Below are 18,394 nucleotides of genomic sequence, written 5' to 3' on the forward strand. Positions count from 1 at the left end.
GGCCACAACTCCATACTAATACTTCTTGACCACTCTGCTGCCTTTGAAACCGTTAATCATGCTCTCCCTTCTTCAAACTCTTCAATCACTCAGTCTCTATGACACTGCCTACCACCATCAGACTCTCCCCTAGTCTTCAAACATTTAAGAAGTGCCTTAAAACCCATCTCTTTAGGAAAGCTTATGGCCTCCCAGAGTAACCTCTACCTCACATACTTGTCTCTTGCTCTCTCCTAAAGCGCTGCTGCACTCCCACCTTATTTGATTGCTTTTCCCTTTCCTAATATGTTTTATACCCCACCTCCTGTAGGCTGTAGGCTGTGAGATCGTTTGAGCAAGGTCCTCTTCAACCTATAGTTCCGGTAAGTTTTCTTGTAATTGTCCTATTTATAGCTAAATCCCCCCTCTCATAATATTGTAAAGTGCTAAGGAATCTGTTGGCACTATATAAATGGCGATAATAATAATATATTATTAGTTGGTACCTTTAGCCACAAGGAGGGCAAATGGGAATGGACTGGAGACAGGAAATCTACGATCTAATATTTAAATTAGGGTATATGAATTGGACACCATCTCATCCTGTAAATAAAGTGCCCCAATCCTGCTCTAATTACAGTCTAAGAGGAACGCAAAGTCCTCAGTGATCAATCAAGGTCCCTAGGATGTAAATATGCCTGAATCCCAAAAGTGGAATCCAAAGGAAATATCCAACTGGTGGTGGTAGGTGATGAATAAAACTCTCTTTATTTAATAATATTAATAAGGTGCAGCACTGCGCGGATGGCTTGCTGTGTGCATGATCGACTCTGGGTTACAATCTTGCAGCTAACTTACTCGACCTCTATGAAAACAAGAGGTGGAGAGGAAGAATGACAAACTACAAGCTGAATGTATTTCTTTTATTCTGCAAGTCACTCGTCTGCCGTTTCTGCTGCTGTAGTGTTTATGGACAGTCAGGTCATCCCAATTCATGTTACTAATTCCTTGATTTCTTCAGAATGCTGAGCTGGCAGAGAGAGATGGACAGCTGCTCTACAGATTCTATAACCTGATTATACATGGGTTTATTTCATGTACGACTACTGTGATGGCCATGGACCTTGGGTCAAATGAGATTCCTGAAATCCTAACCCAACTTCAGCCACAGAATGACCAAGCTGAGCATGTCATGCAATATGTGGGAAAGCCCAAAAGGTAATATTTTTATGAAGATAATATGGAAGACTACTTTTCTAACCATGAAGAAGTCCATGATGGTGTGGAAGTGTGTGGGGCGGTGGAGAGCAGTTAAATGTTATCTCTGTTTGTATCTAATATCCCATTATGTGCTGTCTGTAATCCCACACAGAAAGCAGGGTCTCGCAATGGAGTGATGATATTTCTATTTATTGGAATCAGTTACATCAAGTGACAGTAATTAGCAATGAATGGACGGGAAGTGGTGGGACACAGTCCATCCCAAGCGGAGAGATAGTAGGACGGATCACGAGGCGTGCCATCAGTGTGCTATGTGCTATGCAGCGTCCGTCACTCGTTACCGGATAGAGATTAGTTTTCTGTTGGAAGAAAAGCCAAAGTATTGGTTAATTTATTATAAAATCATTTATTAATACGGTGATAAAACCAAATCACGCAGCCTTCATCATTCCAGCTTGTGTTACTGACATTTATAGAACCTCACACCTTCTGCGGTTCTACATTTCATAGTCTTACAACGTGGAGATTTCTGGGATTTTATTATTTATATCCAGCACCTCCGCATTGTCCGCAGAAATCTAACAATGAAATTCCCAATAAAACCCCATTTTATTCCAGGTCATAACATTGCACATCACTCTAAGCTCAACTAATGGAAGATTTAGCATTGTGGGAGTCATCATCCACAGCACATAGAGGCTCTCTTTTCCTTTTACAGAGAAGATAACACCCATCACTCTCAGGCAGTGTAGGAACTCTCTGAATCTCTGTGAACGGACGGATATCTGGGCATGGCTCCGTGTGATGGACCACTGACAATGAATGCCTGAACCCCCTTACTGATTACACAGCACCCCAAATCATCTACTGATTACACAGCACCCCAAATCTTCTACTTGTGTCAGGGCACCCCAAATCTTCTACTTGTGGCAGGGTACCCCAAATCTTCTACTGATAGACATAGCCCACCAAATCATGTACTGATAGCAGGGCACTAAAGCTGGTGTTTGTATTGCCGATAGCTAGGTATAGTTGGGGTCAAGCAGTTAGTGGGAGCAATAAAAGTGATACATAGCATGGAGCGGTTCTTAATGGATTTCCACCGGCATCAGTGGAAGAGGTTGTTTTCGTCTGACTTCTGCAATCATAGCCAGCAATAGACATTGTATTTCTTATTGGTAGGTACTTTGGTGGGCTTGGTGTAGAAAGACAAGTGTTTCACCCACTATCACAAATCTGTCTTAGGTTTTTTTTTTAAGTCATAAATGGTGACACTTAGTGATGTAACTGATTGCCCTGGGGAATCCTGGCATGCCCTGACTTAGTGATCCACAGGGGGCAGCATGGAGCCAGACTCACCAATTATTGCCCCTCCGCAATAGTAACCAGCGCAGTAGAAGCAACATCTTTCAGTTCCTTGGCATTGGTTGTCCATATGGCAGTCACTGGGTGCAAGTTTGATGAGTGCACATATGGAGGGATCATAGGAAGGACAGGGGTCCAGCTTAGCTGTAGGATGAGAGCAGGTTATTCAGACAGTAAATACAAACATTCAAAGATAAATTCCATATTCAGTAAATAGAACATTTTATAATTTATTTCTCTTCTTATCTTGGGTTCCAGAATGGACACCTGCAGGATTATCCACTAAACAGCGGATATTAAAGGCAATTCTCATATTTACTAAAACCAAATCCGGCCCGAGCGATCTGCAGCAATCGCCCGGATGCATTCGGTGTCTGGATTATAATCAGTATTTCACACCCAAATCCTGCACTAATTATAGGACCCGAAAGATTCACAATATTACTAAAATTCACAGCCAACTGCATCCGGCAGAATTCACATTGACAAATTATTGTTTTGTTTTTTATTTGCAGTACGAACAGCCAGCTGCCAAATAGTTAAACAACCATCAGCATTGCAAGGGTTAATTATGTGTCAGCCAGCTGGTACATTAAAAAAGTAAAATAAAAACCCTATAGGAGTCCATGAGAGCCCCCATTAACTCTAAATCCTCCCTATTCCTCGGATAGAGGCATATCCACTGTGTATAAAACCTGTGACTGGGATAAATAATGAGGGAGGCATAGTTACCTCCGTAACCTACACTTGTATCCATTGTGTGGGGAACTTTAAAATAACCAATGGTGGCCAGTGTACTGCTTAATAAAAAATAAATAAAGAGGTAAGGGTTAATATAATTTAACAGGGGGACCAAGTGTCTCTTCCAGCCCCTCCCATTGGTGGAGGGTGGGGGCCCTAATTATAATATTCAGGGGGAGGGTGTAGTGTCCCCCCGAAATCCATTCATATGTGGCAGGTGGGGGAATCTAAATAACTATACAATAAGCGTGTGGACATGGCATTGACCACCCCACAATTAGTATATGGTATATATCGGGTTTTTAAAACTGTCCGTCTCCACCAGACGCAATGACAGCATTTCAAAGGCCAGGAATTTTGAAATGCTGGCATTCAGGGCCAGTGATCGTGGGTGGGTGGGGGGTACTTCCTCTTTCTCGCCAGTGTTTGGGAGATGGACAGCTGAATGCTTCCATGGGACAGTGTGGAGATGCTTGGGGATGGTGGCGGACGTGGTAGCGTTGCTGCCACATCCTCTGTTTGCTGGGTGGCAGGTGCCACTGTCACTCCAGAGGTGGTGGAAGAGGCCAAGACAGCAGCAGAAGAGGAAGCAGGAGGAGCCTGAGACCTTCCTTGGTTTTTGAGGTGCTTACTCCACTGCAGCTCGTGCTTTGCATTTAGATGCCTGGTCATGCGGGTTGTGCTCAGGTTTAGAACATTTATGCCTCGCTTCAGGCTCTGATTGCACAGTGTGCAAACCACATCGTCTGAAGAACTGCCACGCCAGGGAGCTCCTTGGAGCTGGCTTTGGTGAGCTCAGTCCCTGGGTGCGGTGGGCAGTAGCAGGCGTACTGTCTAGGGGACCGACGCTCCGCTTTTGCACCCTGCTCTAGTTGGAGGAGGTGGATGTGGAGTAGGAGGTTGAGGTGGCGGTGACCGTTGTGGCGACTACGCATTCGGATGTCTGCCCTATCAACTTTTGATGTTACTTTCTGCGCCTACCATGGTGACCATGGGTAACAGGGAATCAGGGTTTGATTCCGGAGAGGGAGCCTGAGAAACGGCTACCACGTCCAACGAAGGAAGCAGGCGAGCAAATTACCCTCTCCCGTCGCGGGGAGGTAGTGACAATAAATAACAATACAGGACTCTTTCCAGGCCCTGTAATTGGAATGAGTCCACTTTAAATACTTTAAGGAGGATCTATTGGAGGGCAAGTCTGGTGCAGAGCGACTGACCCATGCGTGCTGCAGCTGAAACTCCGCTATCGCCTGCTGCTGCTCGCACAGTCTCTCCAGCATGTGAAAGGTGGGCACGTCGCATATGAGGCGGGGAGCGGGAAGGCCGAAGTTATGCTGCAGCGCAGACAGGCGAGCAGCAGCAGGGTGAGAACGCCGAAAGCGCACCCAGCCATTACACAGAAACTGCAAATGGCTCATTAGGAGTCATTAAATCAGTTATAGTTCCTTTGATCGCTCCATCTGTTACTTGGATAACTGTGGGAATTCAAGAGCTAATACATGCCGACGAGCTTTAGCATCCTGCTCCCTCTTATGCTGATGTAGTAAATTCAAATCAAAGTTCCATTTGCCAAAAAAAATCCTCGTCCATCTTCTGTGGGTTATTGCATTTTTAAGATGTAGACTTATTGTATCACACAAGCCATGCACAGGTAGATTGTCTATTTAGCACCAAAAAAAATAGAATTTTTCAGAGTGCGATGTAACAACAGTGTTTGACGGTTCTATTTGACTCTCAGAAATGAAGGGCAGGCCCCAAATTTACTTTTTAGCACCTAAAGAATTTGAATGATTTAGCACCAAAAAAATTGCAGTATTTAAAAATGCCTAGATGTTGCCCACTGAGCTACCAGAACAGGATTAAAGTGATGTGCCTGGCACACATGCAGTTGCAAGTGCACTGCACTCTCTGTGGCACTGGGCTCAGGGTAGGGTACAAAAATGTAGTATAGCACCCACAAAAATAATCGCTGTAGTTTGAATAATCGCTGTAGTTTGCAGATTCAACACCAGAATTATTTTCTAATCTGTCCCTCAACGCGGCAGCATCCTCTCCCTACACTAATAAGAGCTCATGTGACGTGCGGCGCTACGCGACTCCAGCTTATATATTGCACTGGCCAATCACAGCCATGCCATTAGTAGGCATGGCTGTGATGGCTTCTAAGGGCACACAAGTCAAACGCTTGTTGATTGGCTGAACACCGAACTCCAACCCGAACATACACTGAATTGTCCGTGGTCGGGTCCGGGGTCCAAAAATAGTAATGTTCGGTACGAGCCCCAAGCTTTTCAGTTCGGGTTCGCTCAACTCTACCAGTAAGGTATTTTTAAGTATAAAAATATGTATTGATTAATTCTATGTCTAGGTAAATTAATGATGAAAACCCACCTTGACCATACAGGTACAAATTTGGGCACCTGATTTAAAGAAGAATATTAAGATGGACTACACAATTTATTATGGAAATGAAACTTAAACGTATGTCAGGTTCTTATACTGACAAGCAAGACTTTTTAATTTCTTACCGTCCCTTTAAATGCAATTCCTGGTTTTCACCTCTAGTGGCCTCCCTAGCCACTAGTCACATACTCACCTGTATCTTAGGAAACAAGTTCTGCTATAAATGGCCACACCCAACTAAGTAACGGGCCTTTACATTGACGTCAGATCCTGGCTCCTGGGAGAGAACCTGTACTTACCTGCATTGCACCCCACTTGGATTATTACCAGCTCTCCTGTACTTACCTGCATTGCACCCCACTTGGATTATTACCAGCTCTCCTGTACTTACCTGCATTGCACCCCACTTGGATTATTACCAGCTCTAACCTACTTGGATTGCTATAGAATTATCCGGACTACCTTTATTAATACAATCCTGCAAAACCCACTTTATGGACATTGCTGCAATTTGATATGTAAGGTGTTCCTTTCATTCCTGATTCTTTAAAAGTTACTGATACCTGTCTTGTTATTTTTATTATACTTCTCCAGCTTTATTATTTTCTTTATGGGGCATATTGCCGTAACAATTATTTCTCCCTTTCCTTATCCTTATTATCTTCCTCAAGTTACTGCTGTAATGCAAAACCTATAAATAAAGCCACTTCAGTTAACCCTGACAATCGTCTCCTATCTGACCTGATCGAGAGCATGACAACGTGTAAATAAGTCAACTCAGAGGGGATATGTGTAACGGATCACCTGGCACCCCGACTGGGTACCTCCGTTAATGGATGCTCCTAGTGCTTCCTGAGGACTCCAAGCACTCTGGCAGACACCACAATCACCGAATCCGAGAAACCTTTTAAATTCTCCCAAGCATATGAATGCTGTAGACCATTGAATAGGAACCATACGAATAGGCTTGTACTCCTAGCAGTCAACTGGAACAGCATGCAATAAATCCTTCCCCCCAATAATGAGACGACACATCACTTTGAGGGTAAAACAGGAACTCTGGACTGGCTCATCCAGCCTGGCTTTTATTTCCAACTCACACATACAGGCCACACCCAGGGGGAGGCATAAAATAACCAATCCCATACATGGTTCAGCCCACACATCCCCTCCCCTCAGATAACATTAAACCCAATTATCCGGTACACTTTTCCAGCCAAGTTCTGGATGCAGGGCCGGCCTTAGGGGTGTGCGAGCTGTGCGGCCGCACAGGGCGCCATGGAGCAGGGGGCGCCGTGCGGCCGCACAGCCGGCCGGAATTTAAAAAAAAAAAAATAAAAAAAAAATGTTTTTTTAAATTTCCGCCGGGGGCGGAGCTTACCGTGCGGCGGGGGCGGAGCTAAAAGCGCCGGAAATCTGCTGCAGGGGAAGCAGGAAGGAGTCCCTGCTTCCCCACCAAACAGTCACCAGGAGCTGCACTGCCTCCACAATGAGTGATTGTCAGGTGAGTGTGACTCTCTGCCTGTGTGTATTACTGTCTATGTGTGTGTATGACTGTCTGCCTCTGTGTGTCTGTGTGTATGACTGTCTGCCTGTGTGTATTACTGTCTGTGTGTGTGTGTGTGTGTGTATGACTGTCTGCCTCTGTGTGTCTGTGTGTATGACTGTCTGCCTGTGTGTATTACTGTCTGTGTGTGTGTGTATGACTGTCTGCCTCTGTGTGTTTGACTGTCTGCCTGTGTGTGTCTTTGTGTATGTCTGTGTGTGTGTGTGTGTGACTGTCTGCCTTTGTGTGTGTGTGTGTGTGTGTATGACTGTCTGCCTGTGTGTATTACTGTCTGTGTGTGTGTGTGTATGACTGTCTGCCTCTGTGTGTCTGTGTGTATGACTGTCTGCCTGTGTGTATTACTGTCTGTGTGTGTGTGTGTATGACTGTCTGCCTCTGTGTGTCTGTGTGTATGACTGTATGCCTGTGTGTATTACTGTCTGTGTGTGTGTGTATGACTGTCTGCCTCTGTGTGTCTGTGTGTTTGACTGTCTGCGTGTGTGTGTCTTTGTGTATGTCTGTGTGTGTGTGTGACTGTGTGTGTGTGTGTGTGTGTATGACTGTCTGCCTGTGTGTGTGGATGTCTTCCTGTGTGTGTGTATGGCCGTCTGACTCTGTGTGTGTGTGTGTGTGTCACATACAACCAATACACGCATATCACACACTGTTAATACACCCATTACAAATATCACACATAGCATACATATCACACCTACTATCACATACACAGACAACACAAACATTACAGCATACATGGATGACTGGGGGGGGGGGGCGCTGTGAATATTTTTCGCACAGGGCGTCTAAATGCCTAAGGCCGGCCCTGTCTGGATGTACCCCAAAACCCGGGGGTACACCTTTAAATCCAGCATCGCTGGATAGCCCTTATTCAGGGGGACAACATATCCAAAATTCAAGTCATTCGGATGAATGGTTCGGGAGATATGGGGTTCCAAAGATTTGACCGACCGCATGGGTAACGTATCCGAAAACAGTTCCATGCATTTTGGCCCTGCGGTCGGTCACAAACAAGGGAATGAAAACAGACGAATTGCCTGTGTTATAGAGCCTGGAGAGGGTTTGAATGAATTCCCTTGTTTGTGGGGTTCTTTCTACCGAACGGCGGGTCATTCGGTAGTTTCTATACGAATTTCTGGAAGTATGGAGGTCTCAGCGGTGTTTGCCTAGTCAAGTGCCCGATTTTAGTTCCAGACACTCGACGGCAAAACACCGCTGTTCGGTAGTTTAAGATGGCCGCCGCCACGTGTTTGTTTCCCGAATGGCGGCCACCCAGAGGACAAAGCATACATTACACTGATTGCCAATTACCCGTTTGCAACATTGTTGCAAACTGTAATTGGAGGCACACTTATTCCTGGGTGGTCTGGTTGTTCGGTAGTTTCACTCAATATACTGAATGGAGTGATTCTACTGAACAATCAGATGAATGCTGCATACAAATCACCCAGGATAAACTTAACACACAAATACACATATAATATTACAGGCAGTACACTAGAATATGTATCACAGTCTTAAAGGGACAGTAGTCCCAAAAGTCCCAATATGTCCACAGATGCTGTTAAAAGGGCCAGTAGCAGCAATATACAGTACAATGTGCCCCAAATAACCCAGGGGCCATAGTCAGCAGGTAGGAGGCTAGCAAACAGGCTTCTCCAGGGCCCAGTGGCGAGGTTGGTTTCGCCACAATATGATAATGTTATATAAATATAAACAAAGCCATTACAAACATCTCTTATAACCTGTACATTAGTAGGGCTATACACAGGGTAAGATGTCACCCATGTAAACTTCCTTAAAAGAGATTTCACCTATGACAGAAAATAATTATATGCATTAAGAACACTAAATATATTGGATTCTCAGTTCTTAATTGACTTATCAGATTCTTTACAGATTTTCAAACAATTATTCAAGGATACAATACTTAATACGTAGGGTAAAAGCTTAGTGATCGAAGGAGAAATCTGTCATTTTACAGTCAAGGATTTTTTCCCCTCAAGTTGTGACAAAATTGAAAATCACTTAAAAATGGGTTTTTCACTTTCTTTCGGGACAACAGCAGGAATAGTAACAGGTATGTGAAAGGTTGAAACTGGTAGAGTTTAGACTCTTTTCAGCCTATATTAGTTACAGACAGCATTGATGCTAGATAGGCTTTCTCAGCTTGTCACATTTTAGTGCTTTGTTACATTAGGTACACTATAGACTATTGTGTCAATAAGTGACACTCAGAACATTCCAAACATGGCAGTAGTACATTCTATGTGTCAGGTTCCACACCTTTCAGAGGCAGGAGGCACTGTTTCTGACAGCCAGAAAAGCAGCACTTTCTGTCCCCCGTGCAGTCGCTGTCTTTCTGACATCCGTTCTCCTGATTATTTGTATTCACCGAGTCACATCGTGGGTAATCCACATCCAAAGGACAACTGCCCGGCTTCTCTACATCAGGGAAAGCAACCAAAAAATATCATTATTCAGACATAATGGGTAATAATTGATTAAAGCATTTTACAGGAATTTTACAGGAATGTCTGGAAATCTATTCATAAACAGGGCTATACATAGGACACGAGGTCACACATTTAGGCTTGAAGAAAGGAGATTTCATCTAAGGCAAAGAAAAGGTTTTTTTACAGTAAGAGCAATAAGGATATGGACAGGGCCGGACTGGGGATACAAAGCAGCCCTGGAAAAAAATCAATGCCAGCCCCATAAGTAACTACGCCATGTATTGTCACATGTAATACGTATGGCTATGTGTTGCCACCCGAGATGATTGAGTAATATATATATATATATATATATATTTTATGTGTGTATATTACTCAATCATCTGGGTTGGCAAGACATGCATACATATGCATATATGCCTTACATATTATTGGTATGTGTGTGTATATATATATCTCTATCTCTCTAATATTGTGGGGATGGGGGACTGTGAGGTGGATAGGTGTCCTGTAAGCTGGGTGGGGGGACTGTGAGGTGGGTAGGGGAACTGTGAGTGGGTAGAGGGGCTATATGGTGGGTAGGGGGACTGTTAGGTGGGTAGGGGGACTGTTAGGTGGGTAGGGGGGCTGTATAGTGGGTAGGGGGGCTGTATAGTGGGTAGGGGGGCTGTATAGTGGGTAGGGGGGCTGTATAGTGGGTAGGGGGGATGTGAGGTGAGTAGGGGGCTGTATAGTGGGAGGGGGGCTGTATAGTGGGAGGGGGGCTGTATAGTGGGTAGGGGGGTGGTGAGGTGAGAGGGGGGCTGTGAGGTGGGTAGGGAGCAGTATAGTGGGTAAGGGGGCTGTGAGGTGGGTAGGGGGGCTGTAAAGTGGGTAGGGGGGCTGTGAGGTAGGTAGGGGGGCTGTGATGTGGGTAGGGGGGCTGTGATGTGGGTAGGGAGGCAGTATAGTGGGTAGGGGGGCTGTGAGGTGGGAAGGGGGGCAGTATAGTGGGTAGTGGGGCTGTGAGGTGGGAAGGGGGGCTGTGAGGTGGGAATGGGGGCTGCGATGTGGGTAGGGAGGCAGTATAGTTGGTAGGGGGGCTGTGAGGTGGGAAGGGGGCTGTGAGGTGGGAAGGTGGGCTGTGAGGTGGGTAGGGGGGCTATGAGGTGGGTAGGGGGGGCTGTATAGTGGGTAGGGGGATGTGAGGTGAGTAGGGGGCTGTATAGTGGGAGGGGGCCTGTATAGTGGGTAGGGGGGTGGTGAGGTGAGAGGGGGGCTGTGAGGTGGGTAGGGGGGGCTGTGAGGTAGGTAGGGAGGCAGTATAGTGGGTAGGGAGGCAGTATAGTGGGTAGGGGGACTGTGAGGTGGGAAGGGGGGCAGTATAGTGGGTAGGGGGGCTGTGAGGTGGGAAGGGGGGCTGTGATGTGGGTAGGGAGGCAGTATAGTGGGTAGGGGGGCTGTATAGTGGGTAGGGGGGCTGTATAGTGGGTAGGGGGGATGTGAGGTGAGTAGGGGGCTGTATAGTGGGAGGGGGGCTGTATAGTGGGAGGGGGGCTGTATAGTGGGTAGGGGGGTGGTGAGGTGAGAGGGGGGCTGTGAGGTGGGTAGGGAGCAGTATAGTGGGTAAGGGGGCTGTGAGGTGGGTAGGGGGGCTATGAGGTGGGTAGGGGGGCTGTAAAGTGGGTAGGGGGGCTGTGAGGTAGGTAGGGGGGCTGTGATGTGGGTAGGGGGGCTGTGATGTGGGTAGGGAGGCAGTATAGTGGGTAGGGGGGCTGTGAGGTGGGAAGGGGGGCAGTATAGTGGGTAGGGGGGCTGTGAGGTGGGAAGGGGGCTGTGAGGTGGGAAGGGGGGCTGTGAGGTGGGTAGGGGGGCTATGAGGTGGGTAGGGGGGCTGTATAGTGGGTAGGGGATGTGAGGTGAGTAGGGGGCTGTATAGTGGGAGGGGGCCTGTATAGTGGGTAGGGGGGTGGTGAGGTGAGAGGGGGGCTGTGAGGTGGGTAGGGGGGCTGTGAGGTAGGTAGGGAGGCAGTATAGTGGGTAGGGAGGCAGTATAGTGGGTAGGGGGACTGTGAGGTGGGAAGGGGGGCAGTATAGTGGGTAGGGGGGCTGTGAGGTGGGAAGGGGGGCTGTGATGTGGGTAGGGAGGCAGTATAGTGGGTAGGGGGGCTGTGAGGTGGGAAGGGGGGCAGTATAGTGGGTAGGGGGGCTGTGATGTGGATAGGGGCAGTATAGTGGGTAGGGGGGCTGTGAGGTGGGAAGGGGGGCAGTATAGTGGGTAGTGGGGCTGTGAGGTGGGAAGGGGGCTGTGAGGTGGGAATGGGGGCTGTGATGTGGGTAGGGAGGCAGTATAGTGGGTAGGGGGGCTGTGAGGTGGGAAGGGGGGCTGTGAGGTGGGTAGGGGGGCTGTGAGGTGGGTAGGGGGGCTATGATGTGGGTAGGGGGGCTGTATAGTGGGTAGGGGGATGTGAGGTGAGTAGGGGGCTGTATAGTGGGAGGGGGCCTGTATAGTGGGTAGAGGGGTGGTGAGGTGAGAGGGGGGCTGTGAGGTGGGTAGGGGGGCTGTGAGGTGGGTAGGGGGGCTGTGAGGTGGGTAGGGGGGCTATGAGGTGGGTAGGGGGGCTGTGAGGTAGGTAGGGAGGCAGTATAGTGGGTAGGGAGGCAGTATAGTGGGTAGGGGGGCTGTGAGGTGGGAAGGGGAGCAGTATAGTGGGTAGGGGGGCTGTGAGGTGGGAAGGGGGGCTGTGATGTGGGTAGGGAGGCAGTATAGTGGGTAGGGGGCTGTGAGGTGGGAAGGGGGGCAGTATAGTGGGTAGGGGGGCTGTGATGTGGGTAGGGGGGCTGTGATGTGGGTAGGGGGGCTGTGATGTGGATAGGGGCAGTATAGTGGGTAGGGGGTAGTATAGTGGATAGGGGGGCTGTATAGTGGGTAGGGGGCAGTGAGGTAGGTAGGGGGGCAGTGAGGTAGGTAAGGGGGCTGTGATGTGGGTAGGGGGGCAGTATAGTGGTAGGGGGGCTGTGAGGTGGGAAGGGGGCTGTATTGTGGGTAGGGGGGCTGTATAGTGGGTAGGGGGCTTTATAGTGGGTAGGGGGGCAGTGAGGTGGGTAGGGGGGCTATGAGGTGGGTAGGGGAGCTGTAAAGTGTGTAGGGGGCTGTGAGGTAGGTAGGGGGGCTGTGATGTGGGTAGGGGGGCTGTGATGTGGGAGGCAGTATAGTGGGTAGGGGGGCTGTGAGGTGAGAAGGGGGGCAGTATAGTGGGTAGTGGGGCTGTGAGGTGGGAAGGGGGGCTGTGAGGTGGGAATGGGGGCTGTGATGTGGGTAGGGAGGCAGTATAGTGGGTAGGGGGGCTGTGAGGTGGGAAGGGGGGCTGTGAGGTGGGAAGGGGGGCTGTGAGGTAGGTAGGGGGGCTATGAGGTGGGTAGGGGGGCTATGAGGTGGGTAGGGGGGCTGTATAGTGGGTAGGGGGGATGTGAGGTGAGTAGGGGGCTGTATAGTGGGAGGGGGCCTGTATAGTGGGTAGGGGGGTGGTGAGGTGAGAGGGGGGCTGTGAGGTGGGTAGGGGGGCTGTGAGGTGGGTAGGGGGGCTGTGAGGTGGGTAGGGGGGCTATGAGGTGGGTAGGGGGGCTATGAGGTGGGTAGGGGGCTGTGAGGTAGGTTGGGAGGCAGTATAGTGGGTAGGGAGGCAGTATAGTGGGTAGGGGGGCTGTGAGGTGGGAAGGGGGGCAGTATAGTGGGTAGGGGGCTGTGATGTGGGTAGGGAGGCAGTATAGTGGGTAGGGGGGCTGTGAGGTGGGAAGGGGGCAGTATAGTGGGTAGGGGGGCTGTGATGTGGGTAGGGGGGCTGTGATGTGGATAGGGGCAGTATAGTGGGTAGGGGGTAGTATAGTGGGTAGGGGGCAGTGAGGTAGGTAGGGGGGCAGTGAGGTAGGTAAGGGGGCTGTGATGTGGGTAGGGGGGCAGTATAGTGGTAGGGGGGCTGTGAGGTGGGAAGGGGGCTGTATTGTGGGTAGGGGGGCTGTATAGTGGGTAGGGGGCTGTATAGTGGGTAGGGGGCTGTATAGTGGGTTGGGGCTGTATAGTATGTGGGGGGGCTGTGATGTGGGTAGGGGGGCTGTCTGTGAGGTGGGGGGCTGTATGGTGGGTATGGGGCTGTAAAACGGTAAATACCTTCAGTTTCCTGTTGGTCCGGTGGGCAGTTTTTCAGCACCATGCGTGGGGGCGGAGCCTGTTAGTGGGAGGCGGAGCTTCCGTTTGGGGGCGGGGCATGCGGCCGAAATGATTGGAGACTGTGCAGGGAGACTGACAGGTCTCCCTGCAGCTGCTGCCAGCCACACCAGCCCCCAGCTCCTCCCTCCCCTCGGACTGACAGGCTGGCACAGTCCGAGGGGAGGATTTATCATAATAATCATTAGGGCTGTCAGCCCGGCCCCAGCTTAATGCAGCCCACCGGGAAATTTCCCGGTATCCCGGTGGGCCAGTCCGGCCCTGGATATGGAATTCATTGCCTGAAGAGGTGGTTTTGTCAGAGTCTATACAGATGTTTAAACTGCAATTGGATAAATACTTGCAAAAACATAACATACAGGGATATAATTTCTAATTAGTGGGGTAATAGCTGCTTGATCCAAGGAGACATCTGATTGCTATTTTGGGGTCAAGAAGGAATTTGTTTCCTAGTTTGTTGCAAAATTGGAAGCGCTTCAGACTGGGTTTTTTGCCTTCTTTTGGATCAACAGCAAAAGCATATGTGAGGAAGGCTGAACTTGATGGATGCAAGTCTCTTTTCAGCTATGTAACTATGTTAAGACTATGTCTGTGTGAAACATTGAAAAATACATGTGTGTTTGTTTGTATCTGTCTCTCTCTAGCTTGTTGACTGAGGGGTTTCTCTGATTTATTTACAAAAACAGCTTGGTTAGGGGTTATTGCAGCAGGTGTGGGGTTAATGCAGAAGGCACGGGGTTAATAAAGCATATTTAGGAGATATTGCAGTATGGTGTGAGGTCAATATATGTAGAAAAATGTATCACAGTATTGATACGTTTCCATGTAATTTTTTGTTGAATATTTAGTGTCATTGAATTTTTGGGGATTTTTTTTCAGCTGGTTCTGTGGCATTACATCCCCCCTCCTGCAGGGCGGTCCAATCGCTCCATGCAGCTGTGCGGCACACTGAGGGGGACTTACCACCCTCGAGCCTTGCAGACCTCCCCCTGCCGGATAGTCTGGCCGAACAGCTGAGCGGCAGGACGTCTAAAAATAAATAAATAAATAAAAAAATAAAAAAAAATAAAAAAAATGATATGGACGTGACATCACACCCACATCATTGCGATATCCTAATCTGTTTTGGATCGCAGTGATGACGTGGACCTATCAGAACATAGGTAAGCCTATTTAAGGCTTGTTTTAGCCCCAATTATTGCCCTATCGTGGTTTCTGTTAGATCCTCGTTTAGTGCTCCTAGTTTTTCCCTTGTGATTTCCTGTGTTTGATCTCAGCTTTAGTATTTGACTCGTGATTTCTGGTATCCTGACCCCGGCTTCGTATTTGACTCGTGATTTCTGGTATCCTGACCCCGGCTTCGTATTTGACTCGTGATTTCTGGTATCCTGACCCCGGCTTCGTATTTGACTCGTGATTTCTGGTATCCTGACCTCGGCTTTGTATTTGACTCGTGATTTCTGGTATCCTGACCCCGGCTTCGTATTTGACTCGTGATTTCTGGTATCCTGACCCCGGCTTCGTATTTGACTAGTGATTTCTGGTATCCTGACCCCGGCTTCGTATTTGACTCGTGATTTCTGGTATCCTGACCCCGGCTTCGTATTTGACTTGTGATTTCTGGTATCCTGACCCCGGCTTCGTATTTGACTCGTGATTTCTGGTATCCTGACCCCGGCTTCGTATTTGACTCGTGATTTCTGGTATCCTGAACTCGGCTTTGTATTTGACTCGTGATTTCTGGTATCCTGACCCCGGCTTCGTATTTGACTCGTGATTTCTGGTATCCTGACCCCGGCTTCGTATTTGACTCGTGATTTCTGGTATCCTGACCCCGGCTTCGTATTTGACTCGTGATTTCTGGTATCCTGACCCCGGCTTCGTATTTGACTCGTGATTTCTGGTATCCTGACCTCGGCTTTGTCTTCACTATTTCTGTTATTCCTGTCCTTGATTTATTCTTGAGTTATGAATTTTTCCGCTAAGGCCCTGGGGAGATAGCGCAGCTAAGCGGACAAGGGCACATGTAGGAGTGTGGGGATAGATGCATGGGATTGGTTGGGAAGAGTCTGTGGGTGTGATTATGTTCTGTGTAAGACAGTGTGGGGGAGGTCTTACCTCAGTGCCACTTGGGATTCGGGCCAGCAAACAGCTTCCCTCCCGCCCACCCTATACTATATTTTGTCACAGCTAGCCGGGGGTATGTCCTTGCCAATTGAGTTTGAGGTTACGTTTAAGTAGATGGAATGAGATGAACAAGTTTTTTAAGGTCTCAAACCTCCCCTGCTCTAAAGGTTTAACTTTAGGTTGCCTGAGGTCTCGTGCCCATCGAGCGTGGATAAGGTCGGCTGATGGCAGGCATTGGAAGGATTTTTTATGACGAGGGGGGAGGTGAGAGGGAGTGGTGATTAGGAACCACTCCATGTTTTTATTGGCAAGGACGGTTGGGTCACTGTATAACACTATGGGTGGAGTTATATATGTATATATGTTAATTTATGCTTATTTATGTCTAATGTTTTGGTTACAGAAAAGAAGAGATTCAATAAATAAAGTTATGGATGTGTTATGCAGTAATTTAGTTGTGATAATAAATGCTGTGGCCTGTTTCATCCATACTAAGTGGTCTGTCGTTATTGGGGGGGGTTAATGGGGTTAGAATTTGTTCTAGGCGGCATCGCGAGTCCCCACTACGTACATACAAGTTTTCCAACAGAAAATAGTTTTTCCACCATGTCACGGGAGATGGGACTCCTTGTGCGTGTTCCCTTATTTGTTTCATCTGATATCCCCCTACATTCGAATGGAATCACTACCTGATAATTGCTCCCTTGTTTTCGGCTATCTGTTCCCTTCTGTTCGGTTACCGACAGAACTGTCCCCCTTGTTAACACCTTGTAATCAACGACAACCTCTGGCTGTTAACCACAAACCACAAACAATCACCTCAAGTGCTTTGCTGGGTGGCCCTCATTTGCATATATGAATACACATGCTCAAAAATCCAGGGTATGCGTTCGTCGGTGCTCAATTATCTCAAACACAATGGCTTGTGGGAAGAAAACCCCTGTGATTTTGTCATAGAAACTCCATGCTAGGGACACTGTATAAAAAGCTGAGTGTGGCCTAATAAAGCTCAGATTGCTTCTTCTACCCAAAACGACTGGTTGCATCCATTATATTGGCGAAATTCTACACAACGATACAAGACAACACGATATTCTCTGTTACTATACAGGACATGACACGCTATGCTCTGTTACTATACAGGACGTGCTATTCTCTGTTACTACACAGGACAGGACACGCTATTCTGTTACTATACAGGACAGAGGCAGAAGTACGCATGCTTGGGGGACCATCGGATGGCACATGCACTTGGGTTCACCCTAAGGGTATTGCTTAACAGGTCAGGTGCCACGGCCCTTTAACAGCATGAACGGGACCCTGTACTGCCGGCAGCCAGAGCTGGAGAAAGTGAGAGCCCAGCTACAGAGAGAGCACCACTTGGGAGAGAGGATGAGGAATTACAGGATTGGAGGGCAAGTGGAGACCCGGCTCCTGTCAGCCCCACACTCCTATCAGCCTCAGCCAGCAGGACACAAGGAAGCCACCTTCCTGCACATAAAATGTATGTTAACAAAAAGGTGGCTGAAAATATAACAATTATGACGTGTGTGTATCTGTGTATGTATATGTTAGTGTTTGTGTATGTCAGTGTGTGTATCTCTGTATGTATCACTCTGTTTATATGTGTGTCAGTGTTTTTGTATGTCAGCGTGCAATGCAAGCATTGCCTAGAAGTAAACCACTGCATTCCAGTGACACCGGTTCATACAAATACAGCCCTACACGCGTGCACACATACTTCATGCAAAAACATGACTACATTCAATCACAAACACAACCCTGCAAATATGGGCAAATGAGAGACCCCAGCTGGCATAGCATTGTGGAAGTTGTACAACAGAGGACGATCTACCTTTTGGCCAACATTGTGTTAGAGAGTGCCCAAACATATTCACTGGAGTAAGATCCCGTGGTGCCCGAGGCATGTTACAGGTTTGAGATCCCCTTCATTCTTCACATGGGTTTGGTGAACGGGTGAATTCACGGTTCCAGGTTCCCTGTCTAAGCCATGGACCCTAGGTTAATCAAGCCCCACAGACTGAATAAGGATTGGCTAGTTCTGGGTTAACTCACCTGCCGGATCCGTAGCTCTGGCTCCCAGGAAGCACAGACTGAGACCCAGAACGATCAGGCTGGAAGAAATCATGTTGTCCTCACGCTGTGTGTGAGCCCAGTCTGTCACTACCCGGCTTTTATAGCAGTGTTACAGGGAGGGACGGAGGTCACACACTGACTGTATCTGTTCCAAAAATAAAAGTATTTCCCAACAATCCCAGGATTTCCACATCTACTCGGGGAGCAAACATATCCAGCCACACCTTGGACACTCAG

The 18,394-nt window shown here is 48.2% G+C and overlaps 1 protein-coding gene across 1 annotated transcript in view; it reads right to left on the reverse strand.

Annotated features, from left to right (window-relative positions):
• Positions 1 to 1,373: 1,373 nt before the first annotated feature.
• LOC134586380 (WAP four-disulfide core domain protein 5-like) overlaps positions 1,374 to 18,394 on the reverse strand; it is a 140,587-nt gene continuing 123,566 nt past the window's right edge. Inside the window, exons 2-5 of the mRNA XM_063441861.1 lie at positions 18,137 to 18,302; positions 9,560 to 9,718; positions 2,560 to 2,709; positions 1,374 to 1,559 (exon numbers count right to left, since the gene is read on the reverse strand). Of these exons, the coding sequence (XP_063297931.1) occupies positions 1,552 to 1,559; positions 2,560 to 2,709; positions 9,560 to 9,718; positions 18,137 to 18,209 (390 nt within the window). The 5' untranslated portion in view covers positions 18,210 to 18,302 and the 3' untranslated portion in view covers positions 1,374 to 1,551. The remainder of the gene's footprint in view (positions 1,560 to 2,559; positions 2,710 to 9,559; positions 9,719 to 18,136; positions 18,303 to 18,394) is intronic.

Source organism: Pelobates fuscus, chromosome 2 (genome assembly GCF_036172605.1).
Source record: "Pelobates fuscus isolate aPelFus1 chromosome 2, aPelFus1.pri, whole genome shotgun sequence".
In the NCBI taxonomy this organism is placed as follows: domain Eukaryota; kingdom Metazoa; phylum Chordata; class Amphibia; order Anura; family Pelobatidae; genus Pelobates; species Pelobates fuscus.